Below are 16182 nucleotides of genomic sequence, written 5' to 3' on the forward strand. Positions count from 1 at the left end.
AAGCAATGCACTTTCAGAGGTGTTTCATTTTAGTAACAATTCTGGTGGAAATGTCATATACGTGCACTCATCTGCCCAGTTCATATGGGGTGAACTTTGAAGTTATGAGAGAATGTAATTCCTCAAAACTTTGAGCAAAAGATTTTTGTTAGGCTTCACTTGCTTTGCCAAATACCTCTTTAAATAATCCACATGACCCTAATTTCTAACCATCTTTATTCACTCTGTCTTGAATTCATTTTTACCTAGGTAAAAAGATCTTGACAACAGACTGATATACATTGCTATAATTGGAGATAGGAATTGCTATATATGTCAAGAGGGCAATGTAAAATACAATTCTCAAGAAGGGCCCTAATAATAAAATCTAACATATTTTCTAAATACATTCTTCCCCTTTAAATAAGTACACTTCTTGATTTGAGGTCATTCCTGAACAACAAAACTTACCTTCCCAGTCTCCATGTTCTCAGCATCCTTTTGTATTTTTTCCCCATTTCTGAACCACTTAGAATTTTCTATCTCTTCTTTAGTTTCCTAATTTAATACTCACCATTTCGTATCTTGCCCGGGAACGCTCACTCTGGAATTTGGCAAATTCCCGTCTGTCGTGAATAGTAACCAACAGCTTCCAGATTGCCAAAAGGACAATGCCCAGAAGCACAATACTGCCTACTACAGCAAGTAAGATCCTCATGACATCAGGGGCGGTACTACACTCTAAAAAGAAGAAGGAGAACATGATTAACTATTGTTGACAAGGGCAGTATCTTCAAAATAGGCCTCATCAGATGATGGGATAGAGTAGAATAAATCGCTCCTGAATTACACATGAATCTAAGTACCGTAATTGGAAAATATCTCAATGTAGCTGTTTTCAAATGTTATTATCTAGTTTTTAGCATTAAAAGTAGGCCTGAGAGTTAAGCAATGTCTATTGCTAACACCTGATTCATTTGTATAATTCACTATCAAGGATGATGTTGACGCAAGTTGAATTCGTATGATTTGAGTCTAATGCGAAGGGCTGGCTGTGTATATGCCATTAAGCAGATGGGAAACTGTTTTTATCAGCAGCCCAAGAATGATCCCAAATCGGAGCAATACATGTAACTTAAACAATAAAATATGCTGAGAGGTTTATGGGCACCCAGTACATGACTGATGGACGTAGGCCACACTCTTTTGTGTCAGATATATCTCCTTGCAGGGAAGGTTATATGCATAAGATAAATTTCTGGGAATTATCAGCTAGATTTAAATATACACACTTTCCTTTAGAGAGCCACCTATCATTGGATTAAGTATAAGTGTTATTTATCTACAGCAGAGGTCCCCAACCTTTTGGGCACCAGGGACTGGTTCTGTGGAGAGAGGTTTTTCCACGGACCGGAGGGTGCGTAGTTTTGTGTGCTGCCTGGTTTTGCTTGTTTGTGTGGACTGTTTGCTGGCATGCTGTGGCCCGGTACTGGTCCATGGTCCGGGGGTTGGGGACCCCTGATCTACAGGATTGCTCTATATAAACAAATTGGATTCTGCCGAAAGTTCTAGCAATGCAAAAGGAACTCCTTTGACTGGTATTAAAAGAAAAGTGTTAGGAATCTTGTGTGCCAGGTGCACTGTTTATACATTATTTATTTAGCTATTTATTAATAACATTTACATTAAATATTACATATATTTCTCAATCTATACTTTTTTCTTTTTGCTAAGCATTTGTGAGATAATTTTTCACAGCAGATGGCGGCATTTAGCTAACTTTCATCTTGAAAAAGGCAAGCAGGATCAGATCGGGTTAATTCTTGGATGGGAACCACCAGAAACACCGACCACTGCAGACTAAATGTGAAGAAAAGGCTACCAGAGGTCACTTCTATATTATTGCAAAGAAGACAAGACAGACACATCTTTGTAGTCACCCTGAATCAAGTTTGACCCAAGGGAACATTTACTGCTTATATTTGGCAGTTCAAAATATGGAAATGAGAAAATAGTTTTTCATTGTTTCTTACTCCTGGCTGAAAATTCAGCTTACATGTGATCACACCTGATTTAACCAAAATGAATATTCAGTTATAAATGGACTTTCTCCAATGTTTTCCGTTTAAATTGCTATTTTATACATTGAATTATCTAGATTCTTTTCAATCCGGTGATAATTATATTTAGCCTAGGTAGCACATGGAATGGGTGGGGTTTTCTATCCAGTTGGTTAGATCTTGTCCCAAGTGTTTTTTCTGGCAATAGTGATTCCAAACTGGAATGAGCTTATTTCAACCATCCATCTCAACATCAGAGCAACCACAAATACAGTCTTTTCCCGTTACTGTCATGTTGAAAATCCATGAGAGGCCAATTTTATATAAGATGGTAAATGTGAAAAAAAAATCTCCTCCTCAAAAATCATTTTGAAAGTAAGAGTGCAACTGTGTAACATAGTTTATCGGAAAGAAACCTTACCTATCCTTTATCTGAAAGTAGGAAACTAACTGGACCGTACTACGTGTCAAAATAACGTGGCACAGTGGCTTGGCGGTTAAGATGCTGGGCTTGTCAGCTGGAAAGCCAGCAGCCCAGGTTTGAGACCTGAGCACCATGTGACGGGGTGAGCTCCTGTCTTTGCCCCAGCTCCTGGCAACCCAGCAGTTCAAAAATGCGCAAGTTTGAGTAGATAAATAGGTACCACTTTGGTGGGAAAATAACAGCGTTCCATGCTGCCATGCTAGCCACTTGAACACGCCTTGAAATGGAGATATGCACTGCCTGCTATAGTCGGCAATGACTAGTGTAGGAAAAACTGCAGGAACTCCTTTACACTTTTTTGTGTGTCAAAACAAGAATAAAGAGCTAAACTAATACAGATTTTAATGTCCCAATCTATAAAACGGGAAAAGAAACTCATGGGTGGGAGATCCCTAAAAGAAAAAAAACCTAATTCCAATGAAATAAGAAGAGAACAACAAAAGATCTATTTATTTTTTTAATATGCATGGATCTCTGACTGGAAAAAGACTGATCTTTTATCAGTAGTTTGGATAAACTTGCCTTTCTGTCTAGAACTAATGACTGGAATCCTAACAAAGACACAATATACTAAGATACATTTATTCAACAATGAATTAAAATATAGTCATAACTTGTAGTGTCATTGTTAATAATTTATTTTAGGAAAGTTAAAAAAGATAATGATTGGCTCTGGTCTCTGCCACTGTATTATTGACTGAGATTACTCAGAACCTGTACTTTTCTTTATGATTTATCTAGACATAAAAAGCTCAAATCTTTGTGGACATTTTTTGTAGCATAGTCAGTACTAAGAGATGAGTTTGCTCACAAATATGTATGTAAAAAGCTTGTACTAACTGTGTGCAGCGGTTAGACAATAAAGTTTGAAGCAGTTTTTGTGCCATAACTTTTTCCCTAGGAGCACTTCACTAATTAAAGGAAGATTTCCACTGCTAATTTATATTTGATAACAAAGTTCTATGCCTTCATTTTATGTCCAAATCAGCTTATTATTTCCGGATTGAAATCTTCCTGAAAACAGCACAAGCATGCTAAAAAGTAAGATGTGCCTTTGAAATTATCTTGTCATCCTTGGTACACTTGACCTGGAGATGGGTGTCAGCTTTTCAAATGCTGGAATTAATAGCCCCCTTTCTAAATAAACTTTCTGAATTTTATCTTATCGAACTGAGGGTCTGGGTTTTTCAAATGTTCCTTGTGTTACCAATAGCCACCTTTCTTTTCGCTATTTGTATCACCCACTTTCTGTAAAAAAAATGGAGTAGAATTGATCCACATATATTTTTCTACTAATGAAAACTGTGTCCAAATCTGGGTCCTGCACCATTCTAAGGTGCTTTGTTTTTTGACAATTCTCGTTGCCTTGCTGGTCCGAAGAGTTTACATCAATAAGAAAAAGCAAGCAGATAAATAAATACCTGGTTCCTTGAGAACACTGATATTTGTCTTTCCATTGGTGAGTTCTGAATACGTGAATTTCATTACACAATCCTTCACTGGGTAAGCGCATAAGATTGAATTAGGGTCATCCGTTTCTGAAATAACATTAAAAATCTCAGTGAAATAAAGGGTGTTAATGCAATACATTGCAATATATTCAAGCGCAAAACTCATGTTCCATGCTTTCTTTGTTGGCATGTGTTCAGCGCATCATAATGTATTTAAAATACCTGCTATTTTGGCCTCTTCAATTGAAGGATATGCTAGGATTCTCATGAGACTCTGGATTTCTTCAATATGAGAGCCTTCTTATTAGTACATGTGGAGCATATTACGGAAGTGTTCACATGTCTAAAATTGTGCAAACTATTAACAGAGAGAGTGTGCTGGATGAGATGTCCGACCCAATTGCCTTACTTCATGACTAATTGTTTATAAATCTATGGATAGACATCACTCAGGAAAGGCAGAGGAAACGTCGACATGGTTATACCCTACTAAAACAATAATTATTATGAGGTCCTGAAAGAAGGCCAAGGAAACCTGATTTTTGGAGTAATTTCTTTGGAAGAGGAAGTTTCACTTCCTTCTACAAATCTGCATAAAGGAAGTAATTGTCTAGAAAAATGTTTAATTTTACAGCCTCTTTCTGGGCGTAGGGAGTGTGGAGAATTACAATAGTGGATGATATGTGTTACAGAAATATACTGTATGATGCAAAAATACTACAGAGGAATCAACAGACAACATTAAACTAATCTGTTAATTAAAGCTTTCCATGGGATAGGTTGAGACAAGCAAGTGATATCTTTTCAGGTAGGTCTAGCGGTTTTATTATTTTATTTTTTACTTACACAGACTTTAGTCCTTTTAAAAACTATTTAGCCTTTTGGTAAATAAGGACACCTGGCAGCTGTTTCTAGTTCTGACCAAAAAAACGTTAAGCACTGTTATTACTAAGTATATTATTATCTTAAAAATACACACTAGGCAGGTTCCAAGAAAAAAAACACTAAAATTAATAAAAAAAGAATCAAAAGAGGCAACACAAAATGTCGCTCTGATCCCCCCCAAAACTATATAAATTGCTTCAATTACAGTTGAAGTTTATTTGCTAAACCTGACCCATAAAACAAAACAGTTGACGATATTAAAAGTACCTATAATGAGATCTTGAACAAATCCAGTTACTGTGCTCAAAACATGGGGCAGAATGGAGGAGGCATCAGTTCTACAGTGGGGCTTAGCCTATATGGCTTGAATTGGATGACAAATAATTGACAATGCAATTATTTTACCACACATCCACAAAGTACCACTTGTCACCCAGGTTGCTGCATTCTGGGCAATTTTTATGAAAGAAAGAGGTCATTTAAATATTCTTCAGTATGTTGTGTCTGTTCCTATAGTGACACCATGTTGAGGACTCAAATTCTTCCCTGCTCATCTATACATTGTGTGAGCCTTTGCTACTTGACAAACAGCCTGAACACATAGAGATTCAAACATCTCAATGAAATTATGAATTGATTGCTCTCATGGCGCTTGGCACCAAACGCACTGCTTTTGCAGCTCAGTGGATCCTTGGCCAGGTTCTCATAGATTTCCTAAATGAATCCTGCAGGATTCTAAGAGTTCTTGCAAAAAACATGGAGTTTTACAAACAATAGTGCAGGGGTCTTCGAACTTGGTCCTTTTATGACTTATGGACTTCAACTCCCAGAATTCCTCAGCCAGCGGGCCAAGTTTGAAGACCCCTGCAATAGTAGATTCTTAATTAATACAAACTCAAACTGCAATGGAAATGCCATCGGGAGTATAGAGGAAAAAGTTTATTTTAGGAAGCCAGAGCACAAAGCAATGGTATTTATGGAAGAAAACATTTGTAGCTCAGTATTCAACTGTGAGACTCACTGGAGGAAAGCCTAATGCTGGGAAACATTGAGGGCAATAGAAGAAGGGGACGACAGAGAATGAAGTGGCTGGATGGAGTCACCAAAGCAGTAGGCATGAGCTTAAATGGACTCCAGAAGATGGTAGAGGACAGGAAGGCCTGGAGGAACGTTGTCCATGGTGGTCGCAATGGGTTGGACACGACTTCGCAACTATCAACAACATTCAACTGTGGAGTCCTTGATGTTCTTTGAACTTGGTTATTTACCTGAAGAGGTTTCATTACCCAACTAGGTAACATCATCAATTGGGTAATGAAACGTTTGCAAGAAAGCAACCAAGTTCAGGGAGCACCAAGGACCCCACATCAAAGGTATCTCCCCATAACTGCACCAAGACCTAAGAAACAATTTCGTGGGTCATTGTAACGATCAGATACACTTTCTAATTTTCCTTTACCAGTTAAATTATAGGCTTCCTGATTATCAATCTCTTTTGCTTTTCAACTTAATGACTGTAAAACAAGTGTCAGAGATCCTTCCATTCAAGCTAAGACACAAAGCTTTAGTAATTAGATGGGCGGGGGGAGATTATAACCATGACATCAGACATAAAACAATATGCTCTCCTAATTTTTGCCCGCTGTCTTTTGACCTCACTTGTCAACATCCTAAAGTCCCATTCTGAAGAGTGGCAACAAAGTGCTGACAAAGATGTGATCAAAATTACAATCCATCCACTTGCATCCCCAAAAAAGTGCTGAATAATTTGAGATTCCAAATGGGTAAAGGGATAATTACTGAGGGCAAAGGTGGAAACTGCAGACGTAGGAGGAGAAATGAAACAGGAATTAAGTAAAGAGGGTGGCGGCTATCTCAACCATTTTTTTACTGAATATATAAGGTCAGGCTGCTGTCATGAAAATGCAGATTTAGAATATCGTTATGTTATCTGATTTTAGAGGACTGCCCTTTGTAGGCTTCTTCCCCTCTCAATGTATCTTTTGTTTAAAAGATGTGCAAAGTTTTTTGAATAAGATTGTTTTACGTATGAAGAGCCCCAGTTTAGATGCAAAGTAGATTACTTTGAGTGCTAAATAGACTGGAAAAGTTTTGTGTGCAAAACACTTCTAAAATGCCTAAACTAGCCTCTTTCACATTCAGAGCAGGATGTTTCACACTTGAAATGATTTAATTCAAAATATTTGAATTATTTGAATATTTGAATAAAATTTGCATACCACATTTAAATATTAAAATATTTTGCCTTTACAGGCTGGGTTTAATATATGTCCCCTTTCCAATGGACTTTAGTAGGATGAAGTGAGTGTCAATGTAATATGTGGTCAACTTATGACCACAACTGGGATAGAATTTCTACTGCTAAGAAAGGCGATTCTTAAATGAGTCATGCCAGATTTTACATCCTTTTTTTTTTGCCATGGTGGATAAGCAAATCGCTGCAGTTATTAAATGAATCACACAGTCGTTAAGTGAATCCAGCTTCCCCCATTGACTTTGTTTGCTAGAAGCTGGCTGGGAAGAACAAATGGCAATCACATGAACTCAGGACAACCATTTGTAAATACACGTTGATTCCCAAGTAAACCAAACTGAGATCACGTGACAATGGGGATGCTGCAACAGTTGTAAGTGCAGGGACCAGTCACCTTTTTCCAATGCCATTGTAACTTTTGAACAGTTGCTAAATGAGTGGTTGTTAAGTTGAGCACTACCTGAACTGAATTAAAATTTGCCTTCCAGGGGGACACCGTCAAGGTTGTCTTGTGTGGAAAAAGTTGTAATTTTTACACTATCAGGAGATCAATAAAGGGGAGTATTTGTAACTCAGGGTTGAAATGAGGGGTCCTTGGTGCTCTCTGGAGCTTGATTGTTTTTTTGCTTACCCAACTAGGAAACATCATCAATGCTGATGAAACATCTGCAAGAAAACAACCAAGCTCAGAGAGCACCAAGGACCCCTCATTATCAGGAGAGGAAATATATACCATGTGGTTTCCAATACAGTACCAAACAAATTAACCCCTTTGAATCCACTGCAACTTTTTAACCCACAAAAGCAGGTTCATTATAGGTAACCAAGTGTGCACATTTTGCCCACAGATATAATGAGCTACTGTATTCTTTACTAAATATATTGATTATATAAAAATAAGATTCTTTTTCATGGGCAGATATAAAGAGCAGCGGCTCTTTAGTCTTACTACCAAGGATCCTTGAAGATCGCTATGCAGACAATGTACACACAGCATTCAACTACTACGTACTTATAACTGATTGTCTCCAGAAAGAGACTGGTAAATAAGTCTCACTTGCTTCATTCGCTCTGTGTGTTTTTCAATCCCTTAATACTTACAGAGTACTTACACAACAAAATAATGTGGCCTGGGTAGTTCAAATTCTATAAATTCTTGCAGGCAATTTAAGATCATTTCCCCTCCTATTTATTACCTGGAGACAAGATTAGCTTTATAAAACATGAAAAATTAGATGGTATTTGATAAATTCAGCGAGGATTCTGTCACAGGGCAGAGGCACTTTCTTAGCCTAGTTTCTGTTAATTCATATAATCTCTGGGCACTGTTACATTTCCTTTAGTTTATGCAGAACTTTTGTTGCCCATAAAATTAAAATTTTAAATATTTTGGGTGCATTATTCTACATGTGCTTATTTGAAATATCAATAGCTATAGCTATATAGCTATATCTCTCCATAGTGACTTATAGCACTCTCTGGGCAGTTTACAGAGTCAACATATTTATTTATTTATTTAATTGGATTTATATACCGCCCTTTCCCGCAGGACCCAAAATATTGTCCCCAACAATATTTTACTGACCTCAGAAGGATGGAAGTCAACATTAAGCTGCTCAGGATCGAACTGCTAGCAGTCAGCAGAATTACCGGTAGCTTGCAATACTGCATTCTAACCACTGCGCCACCACAGCTCAAATGAAACAACAATGAACTGGGCAGAGTTTCAGCCAAACACCCCCAACATTGTGCATCTTTTGTTTTGTTGTGGAATGTTAACACAAGTAATACTGCAAATTAAACTGCAGGTCCTTAGCTGTAATTATCCTCTTTTTCTTTTCTTGCTTCCTCATATAGTTCATCCAAATGCAACTGTCCACCAAAAGCTGATGCTTCCATCTCTAAGGATCACACTAGAGGTGAAAAAATATATATTTATTATCCTGCCAGGACATTCTGTAGATTTGGCCTTTGAACCATTTGTAATTTTCTCCGTGTACTGGAAGGCCTTTCTGTGCAAGCCTGTACAATATTTAGCTTTATCTTTGCAGAGCTTAAACACGTGAATTTAGAAACCAGCCTTAATCTAAAGACTGTCATTTAGGGTTATTTACATTCAGCTATCTGAAATTAAGTTTAAAACTTGTTCACGTTTGTATTTACAGAAAAAGGAAGGTTTCAGCTAAATATTCTAGGTAAAATTATTAAAATATGTTGCCACAAAATCTCTACTGCCTTTCTAGATGCCACTAATGAAGAACTACGTTTTCTTCAAAAGACTGAAAGCAGAATTGATATTAAAAACCTATGCAAATAGCCAAAGAAATGTCAAACTCACCCTTGCCCTCAAGAGTGATAGAAAGATATCTACCATAGATTAAAGAAAGAAAAGAATGTTGCAATACATTTACATTAGCAAATATTGTTCCTTGTGATATTGGAAGAGGGGAATCAAAATAACAGAAGTCATAGACAGATAAAGAGCAACAGGAGAATGGTCTCCACTTCGGCATTAACAGCAAGTAAGAAAAAAGATGAGGTAAAAAGAAAAGATTTTTTTAAAAAATGAAAACTGAGTTGAAATATGAATACTCCCAAATTTAAATTATTTAAACTCAATATTGGAGTGGACTAAAAAGATTGTTCAGCCTCACCTCTGTTTGACTATCATCCATGCACTCCACAAATATCACCTATATCAGGGGTCTTCAAACTTGGCCCTTTTATGACTTGTGGACTTCAACTCCCAGAATTCCTCAGCCAGGCATGCCCCAGGCGTACCTGGCTGAGGAATTTTGGGAGTTGAAGTCCACAAGTCATAAAAGGGCCAAGTTTGAAGACCCCTGACCTATAAAATCCAGAAAGGTGCTAGATTGAGACGGTGGAATATAAATGAACACTAAGGGCATTCAGTGCAGAACTTTCTGCTTTGACAGTCTACAGCAGGGGTGTCAAACTGCCGGCCCACAGGCCGGATGTGTCATGCTGAAACTGCGCCCACCCCATTGTCGGCAATGGAAAAAAAGTCGCGATACGTCGCGACATTTCAGGTGACGTTGCGAGTTTGACACCCCTGGTCTATGGCAAACAAAGATTTCTCGACATTCTGTAGTCCAATATTCAGTTAGGTAGAAACATAAGACAACTGCCTCTTCCAGGCTCTCCCATCTGTCCTATGTGTTCTGGCAAGAGGGTACCATCATCCAAGGAGTGTTAGTTGGCCAAACGCCATAAGAGTCCTTTCTGCCATGGGTACCTGCCTTCTGGAAGATCATCAAGTACAGATTGGGAAAGACTGGCTTAAAAACTGTAAGTGTGAGAAGGACCTTGGAGTCCTAGGATGATCACTTAACCATGAACCAGCAGTGTGCAGCAGCAGCCAAAAAAGTTAATACAATCCTGGGTTGTATAAACAGAGGCATAGAATCAAGATCATGTGGAGTATTAGCACTGCTTTATAAAACCCTAGTAAGACCACACCTGGAATACTGCAGCCGATTTTGGTCACCATATCACAAAAAAGATGTTGAGAGTTTGGGGGGAAAAATTCAGAGAAGAGCAGCTAAGATGATCAAAGGCCTGGAGACTAAAATGTATGAGGAACGGCTGCAGGACTTGGGTTTGGCTAGTCTAAAGAAAAGAAGAAATAGGGGAGACCTGATATCAGTATTCCAGTATTTGAGGAGCTGCCACAAAGAAGAGGGGGTCACATTATTCACCAAAGCACCAGAGACCAAGACAAGAAGCAATGGTTGGAAACTGATCAAAGAGAGAAGCAACCTGGAATTAAGGAGAAACTTCCTGACAGTGAGGACAATTAACCAGTGGAACAGCTTGCCCCCAGAAATCGTGAGCACTCCATTACTGGAGATTTTTAAAAAGAAGTTAGACAGTCACTTGTCTTAGATGGTGTAGTTTCTCCTACTTGAGCAGACTGGACTAGAAGACCGCCAAGGTCCCTTCTAGCTCTATTCTATTCTATCCCTCCAGAGAGTAGGCTGGCCTTCTGCAGGGTCCAGAAGACCTGGCTCTATGCTCAAGTCTACAGTCCAGACGTGCAATGGGGCACATTTCCTGGCTTAAGGGATTTTTCATGATTTTCCAGCTGATTTGTGTGCCTTATTCCTTGTTTATTTTGTATCAAATAGGTGGCTATATAAATAGATTTAATAAATGATAAATATATTGCTTACTTCTGTTATTATCATGCAAAGCACTCTTAAATATTTCAGAAAGTTTCCTTCGGTTACTCAACGCGTGAACAGCACAAAAAAAATCCCACCCAAATGAGCCAAGAACTTATGGCATCAAATACAAATTATGGCAGCTTTACCCAAGCGTTCTCTCTGTCAGCAATGCACCTATGATTCACACACTTTATATGTGCAATGTTTCCATGGTTTTTATTAAATACTGGGTTCTTCGCTTCAATGATGAGGCAAGGCGAGTGAGTTCAGCAAAGATCATTGTTTATTGCTTGCAGGATCTGAACTGAGAAACAGGGCCGCGAATGCAACAATTTATACCCTGGCCTCTAGGCGGCAGCCAATAGGTTTAAAGCAACCTATTGCCGCCCTAGAGGCAGTCAATGGCGACGCTGGAGACGGGTTGTCTGAGGAGCTGGGAGCCGTTAGCCAACTTCCCTGCTTAAGCAACCTTCCATCAATTAACCCACATGATGTTCCCTTAACAAGCCAAAACCCAATACATTACAGTTTTCACTTTGGTGGTACTTACTAAGAAAATCTACTCGTGTTATAATTTCATCCCGGCAGTGTTTTTGGCAGGTTTGGTTATCAGCCAGCCTTCCTGAGTTGAACAGGATACAGTCTATGCAGTCCCTGGGAAGCAAGAATCATTGATAAATTTATCTTCAAATCACATTTAAAACATGATGTTGAGGCTTCTTTAGAAAATAAAAACTCTTTTGGTATAGACTACATATTAGTGCATCCGCAGATTAACTTACCCTTGTGGCTATTATAACCCAAATAGGTTGTTATTAAAATTGTATCAATGTTACCTATTCAGGTGAATTATTCCCTGCCAGAATTCCTGAGCCAGCATGGCTCAGCTTGGAAACCTCTCCCTTTCCCCTCAGCATGGCTGGCTCAGGAATTCTGGGAGTTGAAGTCCACAAGTCATAAAGGGCCATAGTTCCCCACCGCTGCTCGTGAATCTATTCAAATTTGGATTCAGCTTTGTGACAGGATTGTGCATCCACAGAAGACCCACCAGATCGTAACATTTGTATTCTTTTGAACATCTGACATCAGATAAAACAGGCCAGCTGCCGATGGGTGGGTCAAGGACTTTCTTAACACATAATATAATGTGTACCACAATATTATCTCAAACAAAGCTGTTTTGATGTTTTTATTCCTATGTAATCTACATAAATTATCTATCCTTTGACTGTTAAATCTTTCCAGGAAGTGATTTCAGCTTTGTTAGCCTCACTATAAGAATATTCATAAAAAAGGATAAAGGCACTTCAAAGAGAAATCATTCAAGAGAGGACTCGCTTTAGGGAAAAATTCCCTGGAATAGTCCCAGACGGGTCTATTGAGGCTAAATAAAATTGGAACTAAGGATAAAAATGCAGGGTGGGGGGTTGCATTAAGCAAAACAGAACATAGTATACTAGTGACTTATCCTATTTTTATACATCACTTGGTTTTCTCAGCTGTCTAAGGGCTAAAGAAACTGGGATTTCTGACAAGCTACAACGTATGAACACTATGCTGTTTCCAACCTGGGTAAAGGGTCACAAATTGTACAGACCCGAAGCAAGATTAGTCACTCATATTTCATTACGTGGATCTTGGACTACTGGAACAGAATGAGAGAAGATAAGCAAATCACTAACATGTGAGCTCCGGGAAAGATCTACTCCATGTTCTATTGTTAAAGACTTTCTTTCATACAAAAAGCCAAGCCCCAACTTTCATGCTACGAAGCACTTTAGAACGATCTCCTTTACAGTAACCTCTGTCAAGCTTTTTTTTTCATATTTGCAGAAGCACGGGCAGTCCTCGACTTACGACCACCACTGAGCCCAAAATTTCCGCTCCTAAGTGTTCTGTACCAGCCTGCTACTGGCCCTGCAGAAAAGGCAGGGAGAACCCCTTTTACAAGAAGGCAAGAGGTTGGAATTACGCCTGCCAAATTTATAGCTACAAAAACAAACAAGACACGAACCAAGAAACAGGAGCTTTTCAAGCGGTTGCCTTCAGCAAACCAGCCCTCCCACACATTTCCCTTATATAGAGTTCAGGGCGAGGCTTCTCTCTGCCTCCTTCCGAGGAGCCCCATTGCCTTCCTCTGTTTACTCCTAATTGACTGCCTCCTGCGTCGGGCGTCCTTGAACAGGGCCAGCTGTGGGTCATCTTCATCCACGCTGTCAGGCTCACACAGCTGGGTCTCCGTGGTGACCAAGTGGGAGGGGCCTGGCTGAGGGCTCTCATCAGCAAGATCTTCAACCCCCTCAGCAAGGTCTTCAACACCCCCCTCCTCCTCTGAGTCGTCCGACCCAACTGCCGAACCCACAGGCTGACCCTGAATCACAACACTAAGCAAAACATTTGTTAAGCAAGTCTCGGCCTGTTTTACGACCGTTCTTGCTACAGCTGTTGAGTGAATCGCCGCAGTTGTTAGGTTGGCAACGTGGTTGTTAAGTGAACCTGACTTGCCCGTTCACTTTTCTTGTCAGAAGGTGGCAAAAGGTGATCGCGTGACCCCGGGACACTGTAACTGTCATAAATGTGAGCCATTTGCCAAGCTTCTAAATTTTAATCACGTGACCATGGGGATGCTGCAATGGTCGTAAGTGTGAGAAATGGTCATAAGTCACTTTTTTCAGTGCCTTTGCAACTCCAAATGGTCACTGAAGGAATACTTGTTGAGGACTACCTGTATTGAGGGTTGGAAGGGCAGTAATGCAGCTGAGAAACCACAAAGGAGACCATGTTGTAACACTGATCTTTGAGTGGTTTTGAATCTAGATTTTGGCACATACCTTTTAGTACTGCAAACACCTGGGCAGGTGGGACACTTCTCACAAGTCTCCCCAAAAGCTCCAGGTTCAGTGCACTGGCATTTCCCACAGATGCAGTTGCCTCGGCCACTGCACATTTGGCCATCGTTAGAAAGACACCGGCTTGTGTCCGTTGAGCAGTTGCAGTTGTCCCCAAAGTAGCCATGATGGCACTTACATTCCCCGCAGTGACATTCTCCGTGACCTAAAACAAGTTACACAAAGAAAAACAATCATTTGCATTGCCAGTGGAAGGGGCCATAGTTTCAGATGCTCTCTTAAAATCTGATTCAGAAACAGAAAGAGACATATTCAATAATTAACATAGTCTTGTATTTATATTCATTAAAGTTCATTTAATCGTTATGGAATTATTCAGTGGTTTGGGGCACACCTTACTACTGCATCTATACTTTCTTCTAAGATCATTAGTAGCCTATCTTATGAAATAAAAAAGACATAAAATACTTTGAAAGCTGGTTTGGTGTAATAGTTAAGGCATCTGGCCAAAAACCAGGAGATTGTGAGTTCTACTCACACCTTAGTTGACTTTGGACCAGTCTCTCTCTCTCCCTCTCTCTCTCTCTCCCTCCCTCCCTCTCTCTCTCTCTCTCCCCTCCCTCACTCTACTATCTATCTATCTATCTATCTATCTATCTATCTATCTATCTATCTATCTATCTATCTATCTATCTATCTATCTATCTATCTATCTATCTATCTATCTATCTATCTATCTATCTATCTATCTATCTTACTAGGAGACCAGACTGACTCAAAGATACAAACAAAAAGGAAAAAAGAAAAGAAAAAATAGTGGTTGGCAGCAGAAGATATTAAGAAGATTAAAAACAGAGATGACTAAGCACAAAACGAAGCACGAAAACAAACTGAAGGCAAATAAAGGAAAAAAAATACATGACTGATATCTCCATTTCATGTGAGGTAGACCTGTTTCTCCACTACTGCTTCATGTTGCAGATGGACAATTATTTTATTAAACCTTTCCCTTGGAAACAAGGAAATAATATATCCCTAGAAAGATCCAGGTAGAGTCTTTTTTTAAAACATAAGTAGTTTCTCCGGTGCTTTAAAACGTTGATGGCAGTTTTTAGGTTTCCAAACCAAGAAATTACTTAAATAATCAGGATATGGGTGTAGGATGTAGAAAGAAAGTCTACAATGCAACGGTCCTCTGCTTCAAATAATACAATTCTACGTAAATCTACCCAGAACTCCCACTGAATTCAATGGGGATATACTCCAAAATTATGGGCCTAGAACAGTGGTGTAAAAGAACTTATCCAACATAAACCTTAAGAAGACAGTGGGCCAACTGATCATGTTTCCAGCCCTGAGGAAAAGGCTTTTACAGTTATTTTATCTACCAAATGTGTGTAAAACACCTTTTCATTCAGGATTAGTGCGTAGACAGAGATGTTCCATTTAAGCTGGGAGAGTATAAATTACTCAAGGCTGCCCAGTGAATGTTTAGGCTGAGCTGTTTTTAACCAAAGCCTTACTGGTTCAAATCCAAATCCAGTTTCCTACGTGTCATTAGAGAAATCTCTTTGGCATCCTAGGCTAGGGTTTATATTAGGCCTGCTTTTTCAGATATCCCAAAGAAAAGCATGTTTTGGTGAAAAAGGGAGAAACTTTCTCAAATGGTTAACATCTTACATGTTATGCTCATATGGAAAGCTTAAGCGCTACTTTTACAAGAACAAGGAATTATAAAGGAGCTGAGTGCAATATCAAAACAGAACATAAGTTTCTTAGTTGTTCTGGTCTTAACAGAAAAAAAAATAACCACATTTTTCCCCCAGTTCTGAATTATTTTCTGATGCAGCCAGAGTCTGTTTATAGTCAAATCAGAGCAGTACCACTGTCTGGTTTGTTGCCTTCTGTCTTGTACTAACAAATACTTACTTCATGCTAAATATTTTCATCTGTAGTATCTTTTTGTTGGTTGGAAAGAAATTTTGCTTTCTGCCAAAAAGAACAGAAACAAA

General features: G+C 39.0%; 1 protein-coding gene across 1 annotated transcript in view; it reads right to left on the bottom strand.

The window, feature by feature from the left end:
* ITGB5 (integrin subunit beta 5) overlaps window positions 1-16182 on the bottom strand; it is an 84066-nt gene that overhangs the window by 1411 nt on the left and 66473 nt on the right. Inside the window, exons 11-14 of the mRNA XM_081314246.1 lie at window positions 14153-14375; window positions 11872-11975; window positions 3945-4061; window positions 554-720 (exon numbers count right to left, since the gene is read on the bottom strand). Of these exons, the coding sequence (XP_081170372.1) occupies window positions 554-720; window positions 3945-4061; window positions 11872-11975; window positions 14153-14375 (611 nt within the window). The remainder of the gene's footprint in view (window positions 1-553; window positions 721-3944; window positions 4062-11871; window positions 11976-14152; window positions 14376-16182) is intronic.

The sequence above is a fragment of the Vipera berus genome (assembly GCF_964194415.1).
Source record: "Vipera berus genome assembly, chromosome: 1".
Classification (NCBI taxonomy): Eukaryota; Metazoa; Chordata; class Lepidosauria; order Squamata; family Viperidae; genus Vipera; species Vipera berus.